At 36.4% G+C, this 26,651-nt stretch overlaps 1 protein-coding gene and 1 pseudogene across 1 annotated transcript in view; both read left to right on the plus strand.

Annotated features, from left to right (window-relative positions):
* The first annotated feature begins 1,014 nt into the window (after nucleotides 1-1,014).
* PTPN12 (protein tyrosine phosphatase non-receptor type 12) overlaps nucleotides 1,015-26,651 on the plus strand; it is a 59,352-nt gene continuing 33,715 nt past the window's right edge. Inside the window, exons 1-7 of the mRNA XM_004702617.2 lie at nucleotides 1,015-1,123; nucleotides 10,770-10,846; nucleotides 12,487-12,582; nucleotides 15,818-15,856; nucleotides 17,932-18,003; nucleotides 20,720-20,779; nucleotides 21,917-22,059. Of these exons, the coding sequence (XP_004702674.1) occupies nucleotides 12,559-12,582; nucleotides 15,818-15,856; nucleotides 17,932-18,003; nucleotides 20,720-20,779; nucleotides 21,917-22,059 (338 nt within the window). The 5' untranslated portion in view covers nucleotides 1,015-1,123; nucleotides 10,770-10,846; nucleotides 12,487-12,558. The remainder of the gene's footprint in view (nucleotides 1,124-10,769; nucleotides 10,847-12,486; nucleotides 12,583-15,817; nucleotides 15,857-17,931; nucleotides 18,004-20,719; nucleotides 20,780-21,916; nucleotides 22,060-26,651) is intronic.
* LOC105978590 lies at nucleotides 18,069-20,534 on the plus strand (annotated as a pseudogene).

A 26,651-nucleotide genomic window follows, 5' to 3' on the forward strand; every position in this document is an offset into this window, starting at 1 on the left:
TACATATGTAAATATATATGATGGGGAAATAGATCTATGTGCATATACATAAAGGTTTAGTCTTAAGTAAGGTAGCAGATGGACATTGGGCCTCCACTCAAATACTCCCTCATGCAAGAATATTTTGTTCTTTTAAACTGGCATTCCATGATGCTCACCTTCCCAATACGATGACCGAAGACAAAGCTGATGCATAAGCAAATGTGGTGAAGAAAGCTGATGGTGCCCAGCTATCAAAAGATATAGCATCTGGGGTCTTAAAAGCTTGAAAATAAACAAGTGGCCATCTAGCTCAGAAGCAACAAAGCCCATATGGAAGAAGCACACCAGCCTGTGCAATCACAAGGTGTCAATGGGATCAGGTATCAGGCATCAAAGAACAAAAAAATCATATCATTGAGAATGAGGGGGAGTGCAGATTGGATGCTCAAGACCCATCTGTAAGCAGCTGGACATCCCCTTACACAGAAGAGTCACAGGGAGGAGATGAGCCAGTCAGGGTGCAGTGTAGCAGCAATGAAACATAGAACTTTCCTCTAGTTCTTAAATGCTTCCTCCTCCCCCACTATCATGATCCCAATTCTCCCTTACAAATCTGGCTAGACCAGAGGATGTACACTGGTACAGAAGCAACTGGAAACACAGGGTATCCAGGACAGATGAACCCTTCAGGACCAGTGGTGAGAGTGGCGATACTGGGAGGGTGGAGGGAAGGTGGGGTAGGAAGGGGGAGCCAATTACAAGGATCTATGTATAACCTCCTCCCTGAGGGAAGGAGGAGGAGCAGCGAGGGAGGGGAAAAATGAGGACCTGATACTTAGGGCTCAAGTAGAAAGCAGATGTTTTGAGAATGATGATGGCAACAAATGTACAAACGTGCTTGACACAGTGGATGTATGTATGGATTGGATTGTGATAAGAGTTGTATGAGCCCCCAATAAAATGATGTAAAAAAAATTTTGAAAGTATCAGAGTTTTTCTTAACCCATTCCTCCCTCTTTTTTTTTTTTAAAGCGTTTAAGAAGATTGTCTACCAAATATAGAACAGAAAAGATTTATCCCACAGTCACTGGAGAAAAAGAAGAAAATGTTAAAAAGAATAGATACAAGGACATTCTACCATGTAAGTTTGAAATGCCCTTGCTAGAATAAATAGAAATGCTAATTGTTAGCCTTTGGTAACCTAACCAGCTTATTCTTCCTAATGAGTTTGATTGTTAAGGAAGTAGCAATTAACCTCTCCGTCAAGGTGTACTTTAAGATAATAGTATGTAATTGTGCTTCTTGTTTTTCTTCTGGTAGTTTTTGGTGATGGTTGTGGTGATATATATATACATACATATATACATATGTATATATCAGAATTATTTTAATGCTAAATTGCTTTTAAATACAAAAAATGCAAGTGATAACTTGGGAAATCTCAAAGAAGTTAAACAGTCCAAATGTGTTTCTTTGAGGGTATAATTCTAATATTACAATTATATTCTTGATAGCATAATTTGTTGGCAAACTGCCTTTAACTCTGAAAGTGTTCTTAAAGTGTATCTATCCGTAGTTTATAAAATAAAATCTTTACCTCATGCTTGCTGTCTTGTAATGTATATTCCATACCTCCATTCCCTCAACTCTTCATTCCTAAAGTCTGTACTTTTGAAATGGTCCTTGTTTGAGTCTCCTGTGACTTTATATTTTTAGCAAACAAATTAATAGGTTGCTTTGAGAAGAGGTCATATTACAAATCATTTATATTTTTCATTTTGACCATAGTTGCTTTCGTCATGTAAAATTATCAGTACTACTTCCAAAAACTTTTCACCACTCCGAAACAGAAAGCCTTTATCTATCTGTTAGACAGTACTTTGTTGCCTTTCTCTCCTCAGCCTCTGGTAACCTCCCTGTGATCATGTTTCTAAGAATTTGACTCTTCTAAATATTTCATGTGTATAGAATCATGTAACATTTGCCCTTTGCTTTTGGCTTATTTTATTTAGGATGATCATTATCAAGGTTCACCCATTTTATGGCATGCATTAGAACTTCATTACTGTTTATGGGCAAATAATATTCCACTCTATGTCTGTACATTCCTCCATTTGTTTATCCATCTGTTAATGCACACGTGTTGTTTTTTTCCTTTGGGTTTTTATGAACAACATTTCTATGAACAATTGCTGTGTAAGTGTCCGAGTTCCTTCTTAAATTCCTTCAGGTCATAGAGTAATTGCCTGGGTCATGTGATAATTCTGTGCTTAACTGTTTGAGAACTGCCAGATTGTTCTCCACAGTGGCTACAGAATTTTGCCTTCCTACCCTGCCAGCATGAGGTTTCCAGTTTTTCTACAACTTCGCCAACAGTTGTTAATTTCACTTGTTTTGTGGGAGTCCCTGAGTGGTAAGTGAAAGCACTTTGCAGAAAAGGCCTGGCAATCTTGTAAAAGTTATCCCTTTTAAACTCTGTGGGGAACAGTTTACTCTGGAGTTGTCATGATGGCACTCCGTTAGTGGACCTGAAATGGTTATCGTTTAATTTTGCTTTTGCCAAATTACTGATGATCCTGTGCATCTTTTCATATGCTCTTTCATCATTTTGTGTGTCTTTGGAGAAATGTCTATTAAAGTTATTTGCCCATTTATAAATTAGGTTGTTTATCTTTTTGTTGGTTGCAGGACTTTATTGTGTTGCTAAGGGTGTTGTTGATTTCAATTCAAGTGTGTGCAGACTAGAACTGCTTGCTCCATCCATTTCCTATGGCTGTGGCCTTTGAGAAGCACACCGCCTGGCCTGTCTTCCAAAGGTGCTTCTGAGTGGGTCAAACCACCAACCTTTTGGTTTGTAATCAAGCACTTACCTGTCTGGACCACCTGCAGACTCTCAGACTTTCTTATATATTCTAGAAGTTTAACACTTGCGGTTATATAATTTCCAAATATTTTCTCCCATTCTATGTTTCTTCACTTTCTTGGACACTAAGATGCACAAAAGTTGTTTTTTTTTAAAATAATCATTTTATTAGTGGCTCATACAACTCATCACAATCTGTACATACGTCATCTGTGTCCAGCACTTTAGTACATATGTTGACTTCATCATTCTTACGACACCCACTTTCCCCTTGAGCCCCTGGTGTCAGCTCATTTCCCCCCTCTCCCCCCCAACCCCCGATAATTTATAATTTATTCTTATTTTATCATATCTTACCCCATCCCACGTCTCCCTCTCCCTCACGCTGTCCGTCCCCCAGGGAGGAGGCCACATGTAGACCTTGTCCTCTGTTCCCCCTTTCTCCCTCTCCTTCCCTCCACCCTCCCGCCATCGCCACCAAAAGTTTTTAAATAATGAAGTTCACCTTTTAATTTTTCAGTGGTTGCTTTAGGGCAAATAGTATACATCCTTAACTTATTGTAATCTGTTTTCAAGTGATGCTATCTCACTTGCAGCATAGTATAAGAATCTTAAAACTGTCCCCTTCCTTCCTGACCTTTGTGCTGTTGTTTAAATGTAGATCCATGTTTCCACCTGGGACCGTTGTCCTTTTGCCTGGATGACTCCCTTAACACTTTTGTCATGTTGGGCTGCTGCTGCTGTTCAGTTTTTGAATATGTGAAAATATCGTTATTTCACTTTTGATGTTGAAAGTTCTCTTTAGGGAATTCTAGTTTGACCCCAGGCCCAATACATCCAAGATGCGGCTCCATTGTCATTATTTTTTGCATTGTTTCTGAAGACGAAAGTGATGTCAGACTTGTTTCTTCACATTTTTTGTTATAAGTAAAATGATAATTTTAAATTGTTATTGCTAACATGTTCATTCCATCAAATTTTCTGATAGTAAAAATACTGGAGGTTTGAATTGACTATCTTAGAATATTTTTCTCTCATTCTTCTGTAAGGCTTATGCAATTTGTAAGCATTTAAATAAGGGGAACTTCAAAAAGTTCATGAAAAATACAATTTTTCCCTAACTTTTTAGGCCACCTTATATGTCTATATATACATAAAATAAGAAATAAAATATTTCTAAGGGAAATCTCCTTATTTTGGTAGATGGCATTGTGTTAATCTAATTACAGTCCAGTTAGATGACAAATTATCTGCCTTTTTTATATTGTTAGTCCTTCTCCTTCCACTGTTCTCCTTCCAGTGTTCTTGTTTACCTTCAAAATATATTCTGGCTTAAAAAAATTCTTTCCATGTTATTCTTTTCTCATAGCTGACTAAGCCAACTTTCTTTTACTTTCGCCCTCCTGTACTTAAAAGTAGAATTGTGGCTTCTGTTTCCTATTAATGCTCTTTCTAAAACTGATGTAACCTTTTAATCTACCATTGTCTCAATCTGGATATGACCGTCTTTAAATAGAATTTAGAGAATCTTTTAAGAAACAGTCTGTTAAAACTACAATAGTTTCATCAGTGCTCAAAGAAGAGTTAAGTTATTCTGCACCTACCAAGGAGCTTTAGTTTATTTTATGATAGAATATTGAGGCCAATCCAAAAATTCAGAAATCATTTAAGTACCCTTGTCTTAGAGATGGCCTACATTCTGTTGAGATTTCTAAAACTGAGTATTTATGTGGTGATCAGGTACATTGACTATTCTGATGTTACTTAAGAGGGTCATATTAATTTTTCCATAACTAGTATTTAGTCAGCAGATTTTTCTCCATGTTTCATGAGCATCGTGTGTGTGTGTGTGTGTGTGTGTGTGTGTGTTCCTGTGCTAAAGAGTACCTTGTGTAGCCAATATTAGACTTATCTATTTAGAGTTGGGCTATTGAGACAGCTAGCAAGACTGAAGGTGTATTGTTTTCAACTCTTGATATTTTTAGACATTTTTTCTTGTCATTTTTGTGCCTGATACAAGTACCAATAAAGGATGTAAAAATATAAATGATGATATGTGTTACTTGCATAAGTAGTGTAATACTGTAGTTTAAATGATCAACAATATAGTCTAAAGCAGGATCCCCACACTTGCCTGTGCTTGTAGACTATAATTTAGGTTTTATAACATATGTGTGACCACTTGAATTTACCTGAACCAAACTTAACTGCAGGATATGAGACTCAGAAATAGTCTATTTTAACGTATTCTCTGAAAAACTTTAAAATTTGTTGGTTTACTTTTCCTACCCTATAGCCATTTGGGATAGATGAAATAAGACTAAGTATGTTAATTGTTGAATGTTGGAAATGGGCTTACAGAGATTCATTATACTATTCGTGTGAGTGAGTGAGTGAGTGTGTGTGTGTGTGTGTGTGTGTGTGTGTGTGTGTGTGTGTGTTTAAATTTCCTATTATAGGTAAGGGGGGAAAAAAGAAAATGTTTGTATTTAGGTAACTTTGTACAAACCTCAACTATAATTTGGAAGCCTAAGGTGGAAGGAATATATAAATCATTTGGCTTCACAATCTACACAAACACTGACCAAAGACCCAGTGATAACCCAACAACTAAGAAAATGTTTGCTTTTAAGAAACTTTGAATGAAGAATAATGTGCCATAAGAATGTGGTAATTAATATGGTTCCCCAAATTCTGGTAAATACGGTGGATAAATATTCTTAGAATTAGCTAACCATCGTTATTCTACCTACTGACTATTCCACAGTCATATACCAGAAGCATGGTGGGTTTTTTAGGTGTACTTCCTGCCCTAAAAAAGTGAGGGAGGTGAAGATGGAGTGGACCAAAAATCAGAACCTTGCAACATATGAACGTGTCTTTCCACGGAAACATGGTGAGGAGAGTAGTAGTTTTACCAGGAAGTTAGTAGTTTTACATGTCCCTGTACAGATTGCCAGAGAAGAATCTCCTCAGTTGAACATCAGCAGAACTTGGATTTGGTGTATAAAAGTTGATCCGGAGTAAATACATTAAACTTTATCATGAATGATTCTTGTCATTTCTATGTTTTCATCTTATATTTTGATTGTCTTAATATCTGTTGTCCTTGAATTAGAAAGTAGCCCCTGAACCCTCCCCTGGTGCACTTTCAACTCTGTTTTTCTGTCATCCTTCCAATTGCATTGAAAAGATGTGTCTACCTCTAGATTACGTGAGTAGAACATTTTCACAGGAAGTTTATGTTTCCATTTTCTCAGGGTTGCTTCCTGTGCTTGACTTTATTCTCAGAGGAATTATTTCGCATAGTGGCTAAGAAACTTTTGCTTGGCCCTTGGAGCTTTTGAGCCCAGAGCACACAGAGAGCACATTTCACTCTCCAAGCCTATATACAAAACGAATGGGATGACCCACGCCCTGCTTCCATCATATGCCTACCTCTTGGCAAGTCATTGTAGACTGTGTGGCTATACAGATAGGCATGTGACTTTTCCAAAACTACAAAGGATGGAAAAGGTTATTTTCCTGTGGGAAGATATACGCTGGGTAGACAAAACAGTAAAGGCGTACCTCACTTATACAAGAAATAAGCTCCACATGCTTCAAGAATTTTAAGTAAAAATAATTAGAAGAGGACAGATCACATTTCTTTAAAAGGCAATTTTAAATCTTGGAATGAGTCGTCTTTCTAAGCAAAAATATAAAACCTGGAAGTAAAGAAGGGAAAGATACACAAAGCGTATGACCAGAAACTGGAGGACTGGAGTGGGAAATAGCGTAAAGAAGGAAAGAATAGGATCCAGTGTAGCAGGGGTGTGGAGAGAGTGGACAGTTAGACATCTAAGTACAGCATACCTCGTTTTATTGACCTTTGCTTTATTGTGCTTTTGTTTCTAACTTTTACAAATAGAAGGTGGGTGGCAACCCTACCCTGAACAGTCATCAGTGCCATTTTACTAGCAGTGCATGTTCGTGTGTCTCTGTATCACATTTTGGTAATTCTCACACTATTTCAAACTTTTCCACAGTGTTGTTTTACATTTAAGAGGCTATAGTATAGTGTAAACATAACTTGTATATGCACTGGGACACCAAAACAATTTGTGTGACTTGCTTTATTTATTGTGTGATTTGATTTATTGCAGAGGTCTGGAATCTAACTAGCAATACCTACCTCCATGATGTGCTTGTATGTATTTTTGTATAGTTATAACTCTGACACCCCCACCCCCAATAAACAGTTAACCCAATTTACATAAACTGTAACAGATGGATTTAATTGTATTGTGAATGTGTGATGGAACCATACTGTTAAAGTTGGGGGCATAAACAACTAAACTTTTGAGGAAAAGATTACAGAGTACATGAAGGTGGAGGCTAGAGCAAACTCCGTGGTGTTGAATTAAAATCAAAGCTATCACTGTGATCAGGACCACAGAAGGTCCTAGCCAGAATGCGAGAAAAATGAAAAAAATTAAAAAATCATAAAACAGACCAGACTTACTAGCCTGATAGAGACTGTTAGAGCCTCCAAAACTGTGGCCCTTAACACATTCCTCAAACTTGGACCCAAACTCACTCCCAGGGTCACTTCTCAGTCCAACAACACGTAGGTGCATAAAGTAAACAATAACATCCACAAGGAATGCACTCTTCAGAGCAGTCAACCATCTGAGACCAAAAGGGCAGCTTTTGACCCTGTAGCTCAGAACTCAAGACCAGAAAAAAATGAACCAGCGCGCCTAAGGAGGAAGTGGGAAGAGTGAGCTTACATTGAGGAATTTGCAACTAATGTTAAAACAGGGAAGACAACTAATTTGCTCTGTAAACTTTCTTTTTTTAAGTCATTTTATTGGGGACTCGTACAACTCTTAATCACAATCCGTACATCCATCCATTGTATGTCAAGCACATTTGTACATTTGTTGCCATCATCATTCTCAAAACATTTGCTTTCTACTTGAGCTCTTAATATCAGCTCCTCATTTTTCCCCTCCCTCCCTCCCCGCTCCCACTCTGTAAACTTTCATTCAAACTACAGTTAAAAACAAACAAATGCATCAGCCTGAAGTAATTTTATTAGATATGTAAATAGATGTTGTTGTGTGCTGTAGTTACTTTATAGGACAGAGTAGAGCAGGATTTTCAAGGCTATAGTTTTAGGAAACAGACTTCTCTCATGGAACAGCTGGGACGGGTGGATGGGATGGATGGATAATTAACTGGAGACTACAGTCTGCAGTATGGATTACATTTTATTGGATAATAATCCATGCAATAAATATATATCCATGAGGCCATACTGTTGCAAATAATCGAATAGACAAATGCATAAATGAAGAAAGGGACAAGTCTTCCTTATGCAATAGAATTCTAATTAATAAATGTAGAAGATACGGGAAATAGAAAAATGTCAACTAAACAATTACTGCAGCGATCATTATAGGCAGGATATCACAGTCGATAATACCATTAGTGGATGGATGTTTGAAAAGAAAGATTTCATCATAGTCTCAAAGTAGGTCTTCCAAGATACTTACAACTACAAAGGCAAAAATAGTAACTGCAGTGGTGGATATCATATTAGACCAACGTTAATATCACAAGTAAGAAAACTAATGGACTCCATGTATCTACTGATGATACATTGATGAAATACCCAACATACCATGTATACTCGAGTATAAGCCGGCCTGAATATCAGCCGAGGCACCTAATTTTACCACAAAAACTGCATTAAAAATGTGCTGGGAAACTCAGCTTATACACTAGTATATATGGTAATTATTTTTGGTGATATTCTTGTAAATGTATCATTTTAAGCCAAGCATGAGAAAAAATTAGACAAAGGAGCTGGTAAAAAAACATACAATTCTAGAAAGAAAGGAAAGAAACTGGGAATTTTTAATAAGGTCTGTATAGTTCAACAGGGAATTCTGGTGGTGCAGTGGTTATGCATTGGGCTGCTGTGCTTAGGCTGGCAGTTCAGAACCACCAGCACTCCTCTGGAGAAAGACTGGGCATTTTACCCCTGAGAACAGGTTCAGTCTCGGAAACCCATAGGGTCCCTATGAGCCAGTATTGACTCAATGGCAGTCAGTTTTTGTTGTGTTTTTTTTTTTTTTAATCCAGTTACTACTGGGACAATGCTAGTTTTCTGGGTTTAGTAAGTTTGTGATAGTTAAGTAAAATAATAACTTAAACGATGCTGAATGAGAGTGTTTGGAAACTCTGTACTATTCTTGTAAATTTTTTGTAAATATAAAATTAGTTCCAAGTAAAATGGTTTAAAAAAAAAAAATCACCGAATGGAAAACCTATTTGTACTACATATGACAAAGGCTGATTTTCCCTATGCATATATTTCATATCAATCAGTAGGAAAAATGAAACAGAAAAATCGATACAGATTATAAATAAGTTATGGAAAATGAAATTAAAAATAACAAAATATGAGAAAAACATACAAGCATTTGTATAATTCAAGAAATGCAAATAAAAACAAGATCCTTTCCTGTTTTACACTGTCAGTTATTAAAGATGTGATCAAACCCGAGCACTGTATTGCCAAACCTTGTCCTTGTAAAAGTGGTACAAACTTATAAAAATTCAGTGCCATCAAGTCAATTCTGACTCTGATTCATAATGATCCTGTAGGCAGGACCTGGTGGGTTTCCAAGCTGTAACTGTTTACTGGAGCGGAAAGCCTCATTCTTCCATGGAGTGGCTGGCGGTTTCAAACAGCTGACCTTGTGATTAGCAGCCCAAAGGGTAACCTGATAAGCCCTCAGGGCACCTGTGTATCTCAAGGCAATTAGCAATTCCTCCTTTAGGACCTTTTATTGTGGCTGTGCTGGTCATGAAGGAGTCTGGGGATGCGGAGTTAACCGCAGCAAACAGAAATGTTGAAGGTAGGAGTCCGCCTGGTTTCCTCAAAAGAAAGTCCTGGAACTTCATTTCCCCCAAGTAGCAATAAGGTAACGAGTTGGACAAAGAAAGAAACATTCATACAATTGAATTCCTTTGAAGCATTAAAAAGAATGAGATCTATTCTTGCCCCTGACTAAGGAAGTGGGGGGGGGGGGGCGGGGCTCGTTGCTCTGGTATCTGGCTGGATGAGGGACCACCTATTGATAGTCTGTGAATCTGTTTTTTTGTGTGAGCCACCCAGTGACTCACCAAAAACCAAACACTGAGTGGTCAGGTCGATTCCCTCTCACAGCCCCTGTATAAGGCCAGGGTAGAAGTGCCCTTGTGAGATTCTGACACTGTACCTTTTCACTGGAGTAGAAAGTCCTGTCTTTCTCCCATGGAGCCCAACAGTGACCACTAGATGCCAACAGGGCTCCCAGTCAGGGTTTACTGCTCCTGAATATAGCTGACTCCAGATCCTGGCTCCCTCCCTCATCTGTGGATAGCCAGGTTCTTGTGCCCTCCGAGTGTGCTGCATTCTTTGTTTGCCTTGAAGGATGCTGTGGAATTGCCTACCTGTGCTCCACACTTGTGGTCACTGCTGACTTTGTCTCAAGAGGACCACAGTGAGCACCTTGCTGTTCTTGCAATTTCTTCTTACAGTCACTCTTTGAGTCCATTCTTTGTTCTTCCCCATTGCTGCTCAGGGTTCAAGAATTGTCACCTGCATCTGTTTCATTTGGCTTCTCAGATCTTTGTTATTGAAGATGACATGGGGACTCTGACAAAGCCCCTATAATTAGTCTTTCCTTGTATCATCGGTTTTTTAAAAGGTCTATTTCCTGTTAGTATGATATTAGATATTTCCCTGCTATTAACTAGAACCTATTGTAACTAATTACTTTTTAAACTAAATATTACATTTTTAGTTATTTCTCTAACCTTATGCTTCATGAAAAAACATCTGTCTGCCAGTAGGAACACATTTATGAAAATATTTTTTCTCTTGTAGTTGATCACAGCAGAGTTAAATTGACTTTAAAGACTCCTTCTCAAGATTCAGACTATATCAATGCAAATTTTATTAAGGTATGGTAATTTTACATGGTGTTTCCCTGACATATTCAGTGCCTTTCTGCATGCGAGTCATGTTAAAGCTTTTTTCTATTGTTCAAACATTATGTCAACAGCAAATGAAATAATAAACAATCACTGCCCTTGTTCATAATTTTCCTGTGCTTTCATTCTGCTGAATCTATATATGTAGCGTTTTTGTTCAGTTTTATGATTATAGAGAAAAAGGGTTCTATTTTGTTTCTTCATTTATGTTGAGAGGGCTTAAAAACTTTACTTTTTGCTGATATAATGTTTCATTTATGTACACAAATGAATATGTTAATTCCCTACTGTTGAAAAGTTTCTAACTTTCCTCCATGGTAATATTGAAGGTGACCATCCTTGTTCTTTTGAATAATTTATCAGGATTTGGAGTTACTAGGTAATATTGGTTTGAATGATAAACACTGATTTAAAACTTTGGGCAACTATATTTATATTTCAAGGTTACATCCCAAAGGCCAAATTAAGGTAGTTTTTGTTTGGGTAACATTTGCTGGCATACTCTGGTTAGATTCAGTCAGATTCTTGTAGAATTAACATGGAACACAGAGGCAGATGTAAAATGCCCCTTGGCTGAGTTAAGTATGAGACTTTACCTTGTGTTGTGTGAATTTTTGAAAATAAATGTCAGTTATTTGATATATATAATGATACATTTATAGAGTTATTTTATATGTTATATTTATACCAAATGTTGAAGACAAAAATATTGGGGTGTTAGTAATCATTATGGTATTGGTATTATCTCTGTCGACATCTAATAGTTTAAAATAAAAATTTTTCAATAAATTCAATTTTGTTTTAATTCCTAAAAAACTAATGAGATAAAAGTTACTAAGTAAGTGGTTTGATATTTCAGATGTTTATACTTCATAAGGCAATTGTTAAAATTTCTAATTTTAACACATCTGGTTTAGTGTTTAAGTCAGCTATCCTGTTTATAATATATTTTCAGATTTACTATTAGGAATCTACTAAATGAATAATTGAATAGATAATAAGAGTCACTAGGAACCCGGAAGTCACAATACTTGAAGTGCCTCAGCCACAAACCAAAGAGTTAGTGCTTCAAACCCACACTCTGTGGGAGAAACATGTGAAAGTCTATTTTTTAAAAGACTTACATGATTGGAGAACTTACAGAGTTATGTACTGACCTGTACTCAATGAATCTGAATCAATTCCATGACATTGGGCTTGGATTTGGGGTGGGAGAGGTTATAGGGTCATTTTGAGTTGGAATCCATTCAGTGACAAATACAAGAAAGAATCATTAAGTAGTTTTAATATTGTTTTTAAAAGCAAAACATAATTTGATGTTTCTGCTATCTTTAACTTTATTGACTAGGTTTTGAGGCTTTTGTTTTAATAAATTCTTAAGTAAACAATAATTTTTAAATGAGTACACTTTGGTCTTTAATTACCAAGTGCATGAATCTTGTTTAATAAATTAATATAGTTTGGCATGTTTTTATGAACTATAAAAGAAATGACTTAGAAATACTTTGGAGGAAAGCAGTATTACTAGTAAATTTTGAAGTTTCAAATTTAGGTGAAGAGATATTTTTGCTGATTATAATAAATTTAAAATTTGCTTCTAATTATTTTAGGGTGTCTATGGGCCAAAAGCATATGTGGCAACCCAAGGACCTTTAGCAAATACAGTAATCGACTTTTGGAGGATGATATGGGAGTACAATGTTGTAGTAAGTAATTTTCTTTTGAGAAGGCATATATATTGCATGTAGGATACTGAGCTGAAGTAAATAATAAAAGGAATTTATAGTCATAATAATATGTCTAATCATAGGTTAATGTTTACTAAAGACAAATTTACCAGTCGGGTAATGTTTACTACTAAGCATAGGTAATGTTTATTAATGTATAGGGACAAATTTCTCAGATGTCTCGTTAAATTCTCATAAGCTAAAAAAAAAAAATTCTTATAAACTAGTCAAAAGACACTTTAAAAGGAGGTATTATAATACTTAAACTAGTCCTAAATTAGCAACTTTTTTTCTTCACAGCAAAACATTTTATAATCAATAATTCCTAACAGGAGAATGCTGCTCATACACATCAAGATTGCTAGGCACCTACACAGAGTATAACAGCAATTACTTATTCATAAAAAATAAATATAAAAACATTTAAGAAAATCACAAAAAATACTAATGCCAGAGGAGCTCTGTAGTTGAATTAGAAGCGTCTTTTGAAAATAGAAACCAAGACATTTCAAGGAATTAAAAAAAAAAACTGCCATTTTTAAATCATGCCTTTCTGAAAATATCATTTTCTTAACAGTTTTATTGGCACTCCATCCACATACCACACAATTCAGTAGTTCAAGTATATGAAGAAGAGCTGTACAGTCATTACCACAATTTTAGAACATTGTCTTCTTTCTTGTTCTCATTGTTATTCATATAACTTTTTTATTGTGGCAAAAATATGCACAACAAAACACTCCAATTCAACAACTTCTACATGTATAATTTAGTGCCATTGATTGTACTTTTTGTGTGGTACAATCGCTATTGATATCCTTTCCCAAATTATTCTATCACCACTAACTTCAACTAAATTCCTTCAAAGCAAAAATTCTTCGTCCTTTACCCAAGGTAACCATTAGTCACATTTGGCTTTTTCCCCCAGTAGTTTTCTTGATATAATACATATCATATACTTCATTGTTAAATTGCTTTTAAAAAGAGTTGCATAAACATCATCACAATCCATTCTAGTGCCCCCTCCCCCTCCCACGTTCCTTGTTTGCTCCCCAGTCCCCATCCCCACCCCTCGCCTGCCACAATAAACCACTCCATCAGTTATTTTCTGTATGCATCCACTCCTCCTGTGCTTCATAAACTGGGAAATGTAATACAAACAGAAAAATCTAACACAAATAAAAACCAAACTGAACCAGAAAGAGGAAAATAATAATATAAAGATAAAAATAAGGGAGAGAGCGGTTGGCTTAACGTATGAAAATAATAATTTATAATTTATCAAGGGGTCATAAGGGTGGGAGGGGGTGTGGGAGAGTAAAAAGAGCTGATAACCAAGGGCTCAATATAAAGTAAATGTTGTGGAAATAATTATGCAACATATGTATAAATATGGTTGATACAATTGATGTATAGATTATTATAAGAGCTGTAAGAGCCTCAAATAAAATGATCGTTTAAAATATATATCTAATGAAATTAAAAGTAAAATGATTTAATTCCAAAACTATTTAAAGATCAGGAAATTAAAATAATAAAACTATATAAAAGATCAGAAAACTAAAAATAAATAAAATAAAATAGAGTAAGAAAGAGAAGACCACCAACAATATTTAAAAAGGTAGAGAAGAAATTTTTGTTGTGGAACAAGCAAGAAGTATTTGAACCTAGAGCAAATTCAGGTTGGGTCAAGAGGGAGATCATCTGAACAAGTGTCATATTACACCATTGTTCGATCAGCATAATCAAGTTTACATTAATCTGTCAGATGGTAAAGCTATTCCAGTCCCTCTCCTGGGGCCAGGGGGGATATACCAGAGGCTTAGTCGGCAACTATTAAGATAGCTACCAAATAATTTATGAAACCCAACAGTAGGAGTACTTTAATAGGCCAATAAAATGCTATATAAAGTCATTCATGTTCTTAACCTTTTCTGAGTCATTGATTCTTTTAAAGCCTTCTTCAAAAACATGCCGTATAAATTATTACAAAAATTTTAAGAGAATTTGAAGACATCTCTCTCCCTTAAAAACTCATTTGGTTCAAACATTGGTTCTCAACCTTCCTAATGCTGCGACTCTTTAATCCAGTTCCTCATATTGTGGTGACCCCCTGCAACCATAAAATTATTTTCGTTGCTACTTCATAACCGTAATTTTGCTACTGTTATGAATCGGGCGACCCCTGTGAAAGGGTTGTGCGACCCACATGTTGAGAACCGCTGGGTTAGAAGAATCTCAAAACATTAACATCTATGTTCCTTGTTACTCTTTTGAAGTGAAGGGAACTCCCTCCCCCTTATATTTGGAAGCAGGGGAAGAAATGGCATAGGATGCTACAAAAATCCCACTGTGTTGCTCTTTATCACCTGGAAGCCCAAGTATTTACTCCAGTGATGGTTTTGGTTTTGTGCATGTGAGAAATCTATAATGGAGAGTCCTCATTCATTTGTTATGAACATAGTAATAAGCCTTTTCTATTGAAACAGAATTATTCTAAAACATGGCTGTAGTTAGCCAATGAAAGGTTAGTAAAATGGGCAAAATCTCAGTCAGTATTTGCTGCTTTTTTGACTTAACGCAAATGTAGTTGGAGATTGACTGAGGAAAGGCATAAAGGGATTTTCTAGATCAGTGCTTCTCAACCTTCCTAATGCCACGACCTTTTAATACAGTTCCTCATTCTGTGGTGACGAAAATAAAATTATTTTCATTGTTACTTCATAACTGTAATTTTGCTACTGTTATGAATCGGGGACCCCTGTTGAAAGGGTCATTTGACTACCAAAGGGGTCACAGCCCACAGGTTGAGAACCACTACGGCCCACAGATTAAGAACCACTGTTCTAGATGATGGTAACACCCTACATATTGATGAGTTTGAGTTGCGTAGATGTATGCACTTGTCTAAAGCTGGAGAATGGACAGTTAATATTTCTATTTCACTGTATACAAAATCTTACCTGAAGGAACGAGAACTATTAGCAACATTAAAAAACTAAATTTTAGATGTTATATATGCTGACATATTAGAAAAGAGCATGCACTTTGTTGAAATGAAATTTTAAAATGTCAACAGTTGGGTGAAAGAAAATAAGTGACAAAACAAGTATAGTGAAATGTTAGTAGAATATAGGCAGTGGCTATATATTTACCTGACATATTCTATATCCAATTTCTATACTTCTCCCCACCCCCACCCTACCCCCCGCAGATCATTGTTATGGCCTGCCGAGAATTCGAGATGGGAAGGGTATGTATATCTATTAACCTTTTCAAAATAACTATAGTGTGTCCCTTGTATTACCTCAGTTCTAGGGATGTGTATTCCAAAACTTTTATTATATCCTGAGACAATCTAGCCTATTTATTTCCTTTCTATTTTTGTGTTCTGCTGTTATTTTATTTGATATAAAGAACAAAATGATCTCTAAAGCACATACAGTGAACCCTCGTTTATCGTGGTTAATCGGTTCTAGACCCTACCGTGATAAATGAAATTCCGCGAAGTAGGATTCCTTATTTGTAAATCAAATATTTTCGTAGTTAGAGCATAGAGGACATGAAAAAACACCCTTTAGTCACCATTACACTCGTATTACCCAATTTATTAAACGAAAAAGGGAAAATACAGTAAAACATTTTGGACGTTACAATTATCATTTATTATTTATTATATTATTTATGGCATCAAGCGTGTACAGTATGAGCCAATCAGTGGCAGTAATGACAGAGCATGTGCTGTTACACAAAAACCACGATAGAGTGAAGCTGCGGAAGTCGAAGCGCCAAGGGGCGAGGGTTCACTGTACTTTTTTTCTACATTAGTACATTTTTAACATGTACTTAAAATAATAGTCTGAATTGTTATTCAGTAGTTTTCATGTTTCCAATTGTACTATAAGTAGAATAAGCATTAGTATTTATGGACTAAAGCTAGAGAGGTGCTTAAAAATAGTAATGAAATTGAGCATATGAAAAAATTAGATTAAAATTTTGAATAATTACTATCAATTTACAGTTTAGATATTCTTATTGTAAATACCACTTCATTTCTTGTTAATTCGTACTGTCTTTTGATTTTTAACATTATAAAAGTAAATTTAGTTCGTTAATCTATTATCTCACCTGTAGCATTATAAAGATATAGTAATATACTTAACAAAAATGTTTTAAATGAAATATCAGTGGTTTTCTATAAATATGAAACGAAAATCAAACTTAGAAGATCATCAAATCATGTGATTCACATGAAGTCAGCCTATGTTAATCTTGTTTTTTATTTAAACTAAAAATTTTAAAGAATTCTAATGAACATTTTTTAAATCTAGTAAGAGAAAAAGCAAAACATAGCACCATATGTGAAGTTCTAGAATATAAGGGGTTGCTGGGTTAGAATTGACACAATGAGTTGTTTATTTTTTTATTGTTTGGTGTTCTTATAAACTCTATTTGTATAAGGTATATGATGCCACCATAGTTTAACCCTTATCTGCTAACCCAAAGGTTGTACTTCAAACCTATCCAAGATCTTTGGGAAAAAGATTTGGCGATCTGATTTTGTAAAGATTACAGCCTAGAAATCTCTATGGGGCAGTTCTACTTTGTCACATAGGGTTAGTCTGAGTCAAAATTGACTTCACAGTACCTAATAACAACATAGCTCATCCTATGAAAATTTAGTTAGAAATGTCTGAATTTATTCATTTTCCACTGTCAGGTTAGTTTAACCAGGATGGTTATATATAGGCTTTCATATAGTCTGAATAAAAAGTATATCATTTCTTAGTATCTTTTAGCAGAATTGCTCTATCATATATGAAAACTGAGCTTATCACTTATTTATCTCATTCTCCAATGGTTGGGCTTAATATTAGAGAGTAATAAAAATAGAATGCTCTGGTATTTTCTATTTCTCTTTAAAATGGCAAGAGAAAACTGATTACACTTTCTATAATTTCATGGTTGAATACCAATAGCATATTTGAAATAATACCAAACAACCCTGTGAGATAAGGTTGACTACTGCTGATTTTACATGTAAAGAAACTGTATGTCTATAAAACAGTAAAATTAATATTTATAAAAATGTTCTGACACCCAGTAGAGTTCTATTTCCGCTCTGTCATAGATTTGACATTTAATGAGATTTCAGGCAAATATTGTAGAGGTTGTCATGTTATAAGCATTGTAACTTGCCCATAATATCTAGGAACACGGTACTAAATGGATCTCGATGTGCCAGCCATTATTTTTAGTATTGTTCTTTATAAGAGTTTCAGAAATACTATCATATGGATTACTCACTAACCTCTGTTTGGACAATAGAAAAAATGTGAGCGCTACTGGCCTTTGTATGGAGAAGACCCTATAACATTTGCACCATTTAAAATTTCTTGTGTAAGTACCTATTATATATATTATTTATTTATTGGCATGCTAGATTGATAAATAATAAAATTATAATGCAGTATGGAACTGATTTACATGCACCCAGCATTCAGTGCTTTCATGTTAACCTGCATTTTAAAAAATATTTTTATGGGGGGCTCAGACAACTATTATCTATCATCATAAACCATAAATCCATCCATTGGTTTTAAGATAAAAACAATAGCATAAGGAAGTACTTGTTTTTGAAAACATTTACCTTTAGAAGCTTTGGGGATGATTTTGCATGTGCACAATTTTCTAGTTTTAGATCAATTGATACAAAGTAGGTGTATAGGAGTAATAGTGCTTTAGTGATTTATTCGGTAATTGTTGTGTTTTAAATTGAATAAATGGAAAAATTACCTTTGACTGAAATATATGTTGTTAACTTTATAGTTCTGCTCATCAGAGTTGTTGTAATTTTATTAAAAGCAGAGAACTGCAAGTAATGATTAATGATTTGCTTCAACCTGATCATTTTTATGGCAGATACTTTTAATATGAAACTTAAAATATATACCTTAATATTTACTGGTCTCTGGAAATGAATTGAGAAACAAGAAGGGGGAAGCTGTTGATTGTGTGGCGCTGGAGCCCCAGGAGCAGAAGCAGGAGCCGCTGGACAGCGACTCCGAGGGTGTTAGCTGTCTGGCTTACGTTGAAGCCATTAGGGCTCTCGGAGCAGCGGGAGCTGTCCTTCTCCACAAGGAGTATGCTGAGGATGACAACATCTACCACAGAAGATCAAGGACCCCCACAAAAAGTATGTGCATACGGATGATCCAGCCACACGGGAACTGCTTCTTCCGGGCTTCAGATTCTCCCACCTGGAGGCGCTGCTGAATGACAGCAAAGAATTGCTGTGGTTCAAGGCCTTGTTGGCAAAGAGCAGCTGGTGCCCCAGGTCTTCACCAAGTTCACAGTTGAGGATTTCCACACACACGTTCATGGACCTGATGGAGCAGGTGGAAAAGCAGACCTTTGTGGCCTACCTGCTGGTGTCCTTCAACGACCAAGGCACCTCGGCCTCCTGGTGATCTACCTGCAGCTGCTCACCTCCAGCTTCCTACAGCGCGAGAGCAAGTTCTTTTTTGGAGCACTTCATCGAGGGCGAGGGCGGCCGGACTGTCAAGGAGTTCTGCCAGCAGGAGGTAGAGCCTGTATGTTAGGAGAGCGACCACATTCTCATCATTGCGCTGGCCCAGGTGCTCAGCATCTCCATGCAGGTGGAATACATGGACTGTGGTGAAGATGGCATCACCAACCAACCCCCACATTTCACCCAAGTCTACTTCCTACCAGCCGGGCTTCTGACATCTACAAGTAGGGTTGCCACCCAGCCCAACCACATACAAAGGGTTTTTTGTGGTTGTAAATGGTTATATTTCACCCCCAACCCCCTTTCCGTCCCACCAACCTCCTGTGTTTTATTAAAGAGGATGTTGGTGGTGAAAAAAAAAAAAAACAAGGAAGAAAGAAAACAAATAAGGAAAAATAAGGTGTAGGGCAGGAAACTAAAACATAAGCAAACTTTAGAATCAAAAACTTGCTTTGGGTACTATATAATAGCACTTTCTTAATCACCTGAAAGAATAATATTTCACTTTTTCACTTAAAAAGACTCATGGGCACTCAGACAATTAAATAGTTCATCATCTTAAAATTACCTGTTTTTACTTTTATTGTGGTTAAATGAAAAATAAATTTTAGAATTTTGTCATTAGTGAATTGCAGATATCCATAGTTCATGAGTTACTTGTATGTATAACTTCTAAATTCCTCCAGTGGGTACCCCAGGTCCAGTGCTCTTATACTAATGTAGAAAAGGACTGAAGCTGTGTTACATTGTCTCCTTTTATTAAATGCATTGCCATTTTTGGAAGACTAATTGTATCTTATAGTTGAAGTGCTTGGGTTTAGTATACAGTAACTACTCTAAAATTTTCCCAGATGACTTGCACCTATGGTAAGTGTAAAAAACAAAATCCAACTGCATCTTATGTATATATCGAATATTGTCCCGATACCCTCTACATGTTCTGCTTCAGTGTGGGAGCACTCCCCTCCCCCCACCCCCCCTTGCCAATTGCAGAAGGATTCTACAATATTAGGTCCCTGGGCAGTTGAGGAAACCTACTTCTGTGCAGTGTGGTTAGGCAATAAGATAATCATAATTAATGTCACATTCAAATGAAAACAGAGTGCTTAGCACTGAAGAGCAAAAGAACTAGAAATGTTGAAGAGTTGAGAAAAGAATAGCAAGCAGCTTGACAGCGAAGAACAGAGGAGGAAAGAACAGGAAAGACCACTTGGTAAAAGCTTCACTTGCATAGTAGCAGTTGATTCAATTTCTCAGCGTTTGGATTGATGAATGCTGAGGAAGCTAAACTTTCTTTTCAAGCTTTCAGAATGGAAAGTAATTTGTATGTCCTATGGTTGTTTTAGACAATTTAGGATTTGTTACTACCGATTTAAGTGCAAACAAAAATAGTCTGTAAAGGGCGAAAGTAAGTTGGTGGAAAAAAAAATACTAAGTAACATGACTCCTGGACAATTAGAGCGTTTGAGATAGAAATATGACAATATCTAAGGAGCCCTAGAGATGCAGCAGGTAACTGCTGCTAAACAAAAGGTTGATGGTTTGAATCTACCCAGCTGCTCAAAAGTATTTCCTTTTATTTAGGAAACTGAACAAGCCAGAACAGACTACTTCATTAGGACACTGTTACTTGAATTTCAAAATGTAAGTAGCTTTCATTTAGAGACATTTCTAAAAATAGATTTTAAAGAGAAGAAACATGATATTTACCTTCCATAGTTAAGGAGAATACAATTTTTTTATGTAGGCAAAATAATTAAAAAGAAAATCAGAATGTAATGTTTCCTTGGCATCTGGAGCTTTATGCGTATCAAATTAGATGAAGATAGTGTAGTATAAATTCTAAGTACTTAAAATGCTATTATTGGGTGCCATTGATTTTGTAAGTCGTTCTTTCTGCTAACACTTAGATCCATGGTTCTGTAAACATTTTAATATCAAGATACCTTTTTTCATATTCTTCAGAATTATTGAGGAGCCCAAAGAGCTTTTGTTTGTGTGGGCTGTATCTTTCAGTATATGCTATATTTGAGAAGAAAATTGAGAAGCTGTTCAATCACATGAATACACTTGCATACATTAGCTGTCGAAAGTGATGTCCTCACAAGGCATGGAGTCTTGGCAAAACATTACTGTACATTCACTCTGCAAGAGTGAGCTTGAAAATGGCAAATCATACTCTAGTGTTGGTGTTATTAGGAAAGTAAGTTCAAACTTTGGGGCTCCTACTCTCAAAGGGCTTGGAGGTCCACAGGCCATACCTTGAGAACTACTACCTAGAATAAGGGTTTAGGGTGGACAGATATCTTTTTAGCTAAAATATTCTATAAGACATCTAATTACCATAGGTTCTAACAATGCTTAAGCAAACCGGTTCATCAAATTAATAGAGTAGATTAGCAAATATGAGGTAGTGTAATGGTTAAAATGCAGATTTTAACCAAAGTAGGCCTTAGTTTAGAGGGGTACAGCAGCACCTATTTTTGCTGTTAATCTTTAGTATTTAATCTCTGTGTGTATTTCCTTATCCCAACAATGCGAGTAGTATTAAAAACCCCTTTCTCGTGGGATTATATTAGGGGATACATAGTTACATGTGAAGCACTTAGTTTAGTATCTGGTTGTTCAAATTGTATCTGGCATATAGCAAAGAGTCGATTAATATTTGTTGCTCTTTAAATACCACACAATATCTTAGAAATGACAGTAAAATGAGGTATGTGGCTTTCTGTATGTTGTAAATATATTCTCCCAATTGTCAAATTTCTCTTTATCGTCAAGGAATCTCGTAGGTTATATCAATTTCATTATGTGAATTGGCCAGACCATGATGTTCCTTCATCATTTGATTCTATTCTGGACATGATAAGCCTAATGAGGAAATACCAAGAGCATGAAGACGTGCCTATTTGCATCCACTGCAGGTATAAAATAATTTTCCAAATACTTAAATACAATTTTCTCTGAGTTTGATGTTAAATAAGTATTTCTATATTAATATAATGAGGGTAATCTAAATCCTGGGGTTTTTTTTCAGATTTGATATAGTATAGATTGAGGTCTTGTAAATTGATGTTGTCTTACCAGATTGAAATAATATTAAAATAATGTTTTCTTAAAACACTATTTCAAAATAATATTCACATAATGGTAACCTGTAGAGCATACTCTTTTTACTCAGAATCAATTAGAGTATATAGTTTCTTTTTTTAAATTATTTTTTGTTTGTTTTATTATTATTATTTTAAATTATTTTATTGGGGGCTCATACAACTCTTATCACAATCCATACATGCATCAGTTGTGTAAAGCACATTTGTACATTCGTTACCCTCATCATTCTCAAAACATTTGCTCTCCCCATAAGCCCCTGGCATCAGCTCCTCACTTCCCCCTCCCTCCCCAATCCCCACTCCCTCATGAACCCTTGATAATTTATAAATTATTATTATTTTGTCATATCTTACACTGTCCGACATCTCCCTTCACCCATTTTTCTGTTGTCCGTCGCCCAGGGAGGAGGTCACATGTAGATCTTTGTAATCGGTTCCCCCTTTCCATCCCACCCTCCCGGTATCGCCACTCTCACCACTGGTCCTGAAGGGATCATCCACCCTGGATTCCCTGTGTTTCCAGTTCCTATCTGTACCAGTGTACATCCTCTGGTCTAGCCAGATTTGTAAGGGAGAATTGGGATCATGATAGTTGGGGAGGAGGAAGCATTTAGGAACTAGAGGAAAGGTGTATATTTCATTGTTGCTACACTGCACCCTGGCTGGCTTGTCTCCTCCCACGTCCCTTCCAGAAAGGAATGTGCAGTTGCCTACAGATGGGCTTTGGGTCCCCACCCTGTACTCCCCCTGATTGACAATGATATTGTTTTTGTTCTTTGATGCCTTATACCTGATCCCTTCGATACCTCATGATCGCACAGGCTGGTGTGCTTCTTCCATGTGGGCTTTGTTGCTTCTGAGCTAGATGGCTGCTTATTTACCTTCAAGCCTTTAAGACCCCAGATGCTATATCTTTTGATAGCTGGCCACCATCAGCTTTCTTCACATTTGCTTATGCACCCATTTGTCTTCAGCGATTGTATGGGGAGGTGAGCACACAATGATAAGATTTTTTGTTCTTTGGTGCCTGATAACTGATCCCTTCGGCACCTCATAATCACACAGGCTGGTGTGCTTCTTCCATTTGGGCTTTGTTGCTTCTCAGCTAGATGGCCGCTTCTTTACCTTCAAGCCTTTAAGACCCCATACGCTATATCTTTTGCTAGAGCATATCGTTTCATAGATGTCCGTCATACTCTCCTTTTTACAGGCAATACTAGAGTAGTATTTTGTTCATATTAATTTGATAAAGAAAAATACACAAATACATTTACATAGATAGTGGTCCTGAGAACTAAACATTATTTTATGAACCAATCAACAAATATTCTTTTCTAGAGAGAGTAAAACTTGTTTTAGAGCAAAAAAACCCACAAATTACGAATTTTCAAATCAATTTTGTAAAGCAATGGCCAAGTAGTTTTTATGCCTGATAAACATTGATGAGATTTTTAAAAATGTATATCAATAACCATCTGTTATACAATGTGTGTGTGTGAACTTTATGATCTAAGGTTCAATCAGTAACAAAACACATTTATATACATCAAAACATTTTAAAATCACTATTGATATTAAGAGTAAGAGAGTGCTGATAAAAAGCCACTGATGGTAAGATATACACCAATTTTAGAGGATAACCATGTATATTAAAAAAATAGTTAAGAATTGATGAAAATCTCAATATTTCCACTCCTTGAGGAACATCAGTTCTCACATGTTCATCATCATTTATCAAATTCTGAAATTATGTAATTTAGAGCTCTGAAATAAAAATAAACCAGGAAGATAACATTCATATAGTAAGGTAATATCAACTGTTGATATATAGCTCCTAGACATTCTTACTAAATTAGGCTTTGTAACAGATTATTGTAAGCACTATGTGACTGACCACTTTTTATTTAGCTAGTCTGAACATAAAAGTATAGGTGCATCTACATTGAATTGCTCTATAGAAGTGTTTTTATAACTAGTCATTTTCACCAATAAGATATCATGTAAACCCTGCCATTGACTTTTGGGCTAATAATATGAGATTGTCTATTCTTGGTATATTTCCAGAAGAAGGATAGGGAAAATTGGTAAATCAATTTCAAATAACCAACCGTTCTTAATTTGGGTATTTTTAATTATTCCTGTTTTTTTGGTCATTTCCCGAACTCAGAAGTCATTTTGTCTCGTGTATGATGAAAAGTAAAAGAACCGCTCCATTTGGGAAGAAGAACTCCTTAAATTTTCTTGACATGCCAGGGAAATGAATACCTGTTCCTGCTTACAAGTTATAAGCCTCTACAGTTGACCTTTGAGCAAACAATGCAGGTGATAGAGGCACTGACTTCTTGCATAGTTAAAAAAAAAAATCTATTTATACCAGAGAAACTCACAGTTCTGGATTTCCATCCAGTCATACAGCTTTAGGCATGTTTTTGAGAATACACCTTTAAAAGGAAAAATAGAAACTGAATTAGTAGGTGCTATTGATTTAGGTTTGACTCATAGCCACTCTATGTACAACTGAACAAAACCCTGCCCGGTCCTGTGCCATCCTCTCAATCACTGCTATGAGCCTGTTGTTGGAGCCACTGTGTCACTCCATCTTGGTGATGATCTTGTGTCCCCCCCACACACACACACAAAATTCAATTAGTTAGGAAAATAGGAACTGTTTTGAATATCTTTGGTTATGATGGAATAGCAAGAGAAAGATGAGGGTGTTTGCTCTTGTGTAAAAATGTAAAGTCTCAATAACCTAAAGGGGCAGTTTTCTGTCCTGTAGGGTTGTTATGAATCAGAAACAACCCAGAGGCAGTGAGGGAGGGAGTGATCTATTTTCAATTTACTTTTCTAAGTGGCTTGTATTTACATTCACTTTTATTTTTAAATAAAACCTTTAAAAATAATTTTATTGGTGGCTCTTAAAACTCTTATAACATTCCAACATCAATTGTATTAAAGCATATTTGTACATATGTTGCCATCATCATTTTCTAAACATTTACTTTCTATTTGCCCCCTTGATATCAGCTCATTTTACCCCCTCCTTCCCCCTCTTCCCCCCTTGTGACCAGTTGAAAAATGATAAATTATTATTTCGTATCTTATACCAACCGCTGCCTCCTTTTACCCATGTTTCTGTTGTTTGTCTGTGTCCCCCCCTGTGGGGGTGGGGGGAGTTATGCATGATCAATTGATTCCCCCTTCCCCCTCCCCCACATTCCTCCTACCCTTGTATTATAGCTACCCCCATTTCTGTTCCTGGCGGGTTTATCTGACTTGGATTCTGTGTGTCGTGAGCTCTTACCTATACCAGTGTACATGCTCTGGTCTAGCCAAAACTGAAAGGCAGCACTGGAGTCATGATAGTGGGGAATGAGGAAGCCTCAAAGAACCAGAGGAATATTGTATGTTTCATTGGTGCTGTACTGTGCCCTGGTTGACTCATCCCTTCCTCGCGACCCATCTGGGAGGGAGGGAATGTCCTATTGTCTACAGATGGGTTTGGGGTCTGTGTTCCATTTCCCCTCATTCTCAACAATATGTCTTTTTGTTTTTGGACTTCTGATGCCTGTTACCTGATCATGTTGACACCTCATGATCACACAGGCTGGTGTGTTTTTTCCATGTGGGTTTGTTGCTTTTCTGGTATATGGCCACTTGTTTAACTTCAAGCCTTTAAGATCCAAGATGCAATATCTTTTGATAGCTAGGCACCATCAGCTTTCTTCACCACATTTGCTCATGCACCCATTGTGTCTTCATCAGATCTTGGCAGGAGGGTGAGCATCACAGAATACCAGGTTGTTAGAACAATGTGTTCTTGCATTGAGGGAGAGCTTGAGCATAGGCCCAAAATCCACCAATTTCCTCAGTGTATTGCCATATAAATATATGTACATAGGCCCAAACCTCTATTTTTATGAATCAGTATATTTACATAAGTGCACACATATGTTTATAATTATAGCTTTGATTCCTAGATCTTTCCTCTCTTTCTTTTAACTTTCTCCTGTCCCACCATCATGTTTGCCCTTCTGCCTCTTAGAAATTCCTCTCAGCTAGATTGTGGCTGCTCCCTCACCACCCGGTCTCTACATCGTCCTTGTTGTTCCTTTTAATTCCCTAGTTTTCCCTTGTCTGTAGTGCTGTTTGCTCACCGTTCCTTTCCCCTGCCGCCTCCTCCCACCAAGTCCTTCCAGAACTGTCAGTCCTGTTGCTTTCTCCTCTGGCTTGCTTCCCATGCCTATCTTATAAAAGTAAGCAAAAAGACCTTTATCTTATTTTTTGGGCATTTAAAAATTTTTTAAATTATTTTTAAAATCATTTTATTAGGGGCTCATACAACTCTTATCACAATCCATACATACATCAATTGTGTAAAGCACATTTGGACATTCATTGCC

This window comes from Echinops telfairi, unplaced genomic scaffold (genome assembly GCF_000313985.2).
Source record: "Echinops telfairi isolate 266 unplaced genomic scaffold, ASM31398v2 ScPeMD7_23;HRSCAF=83, whole genome shotgun sequence".
Classification (NCBI taxonomy): Eukaryota; Metazoa; Chordata; class Mammalia; order Afrosoricida; family Tenrecidae; genus Echinops; species Echinops telfairi.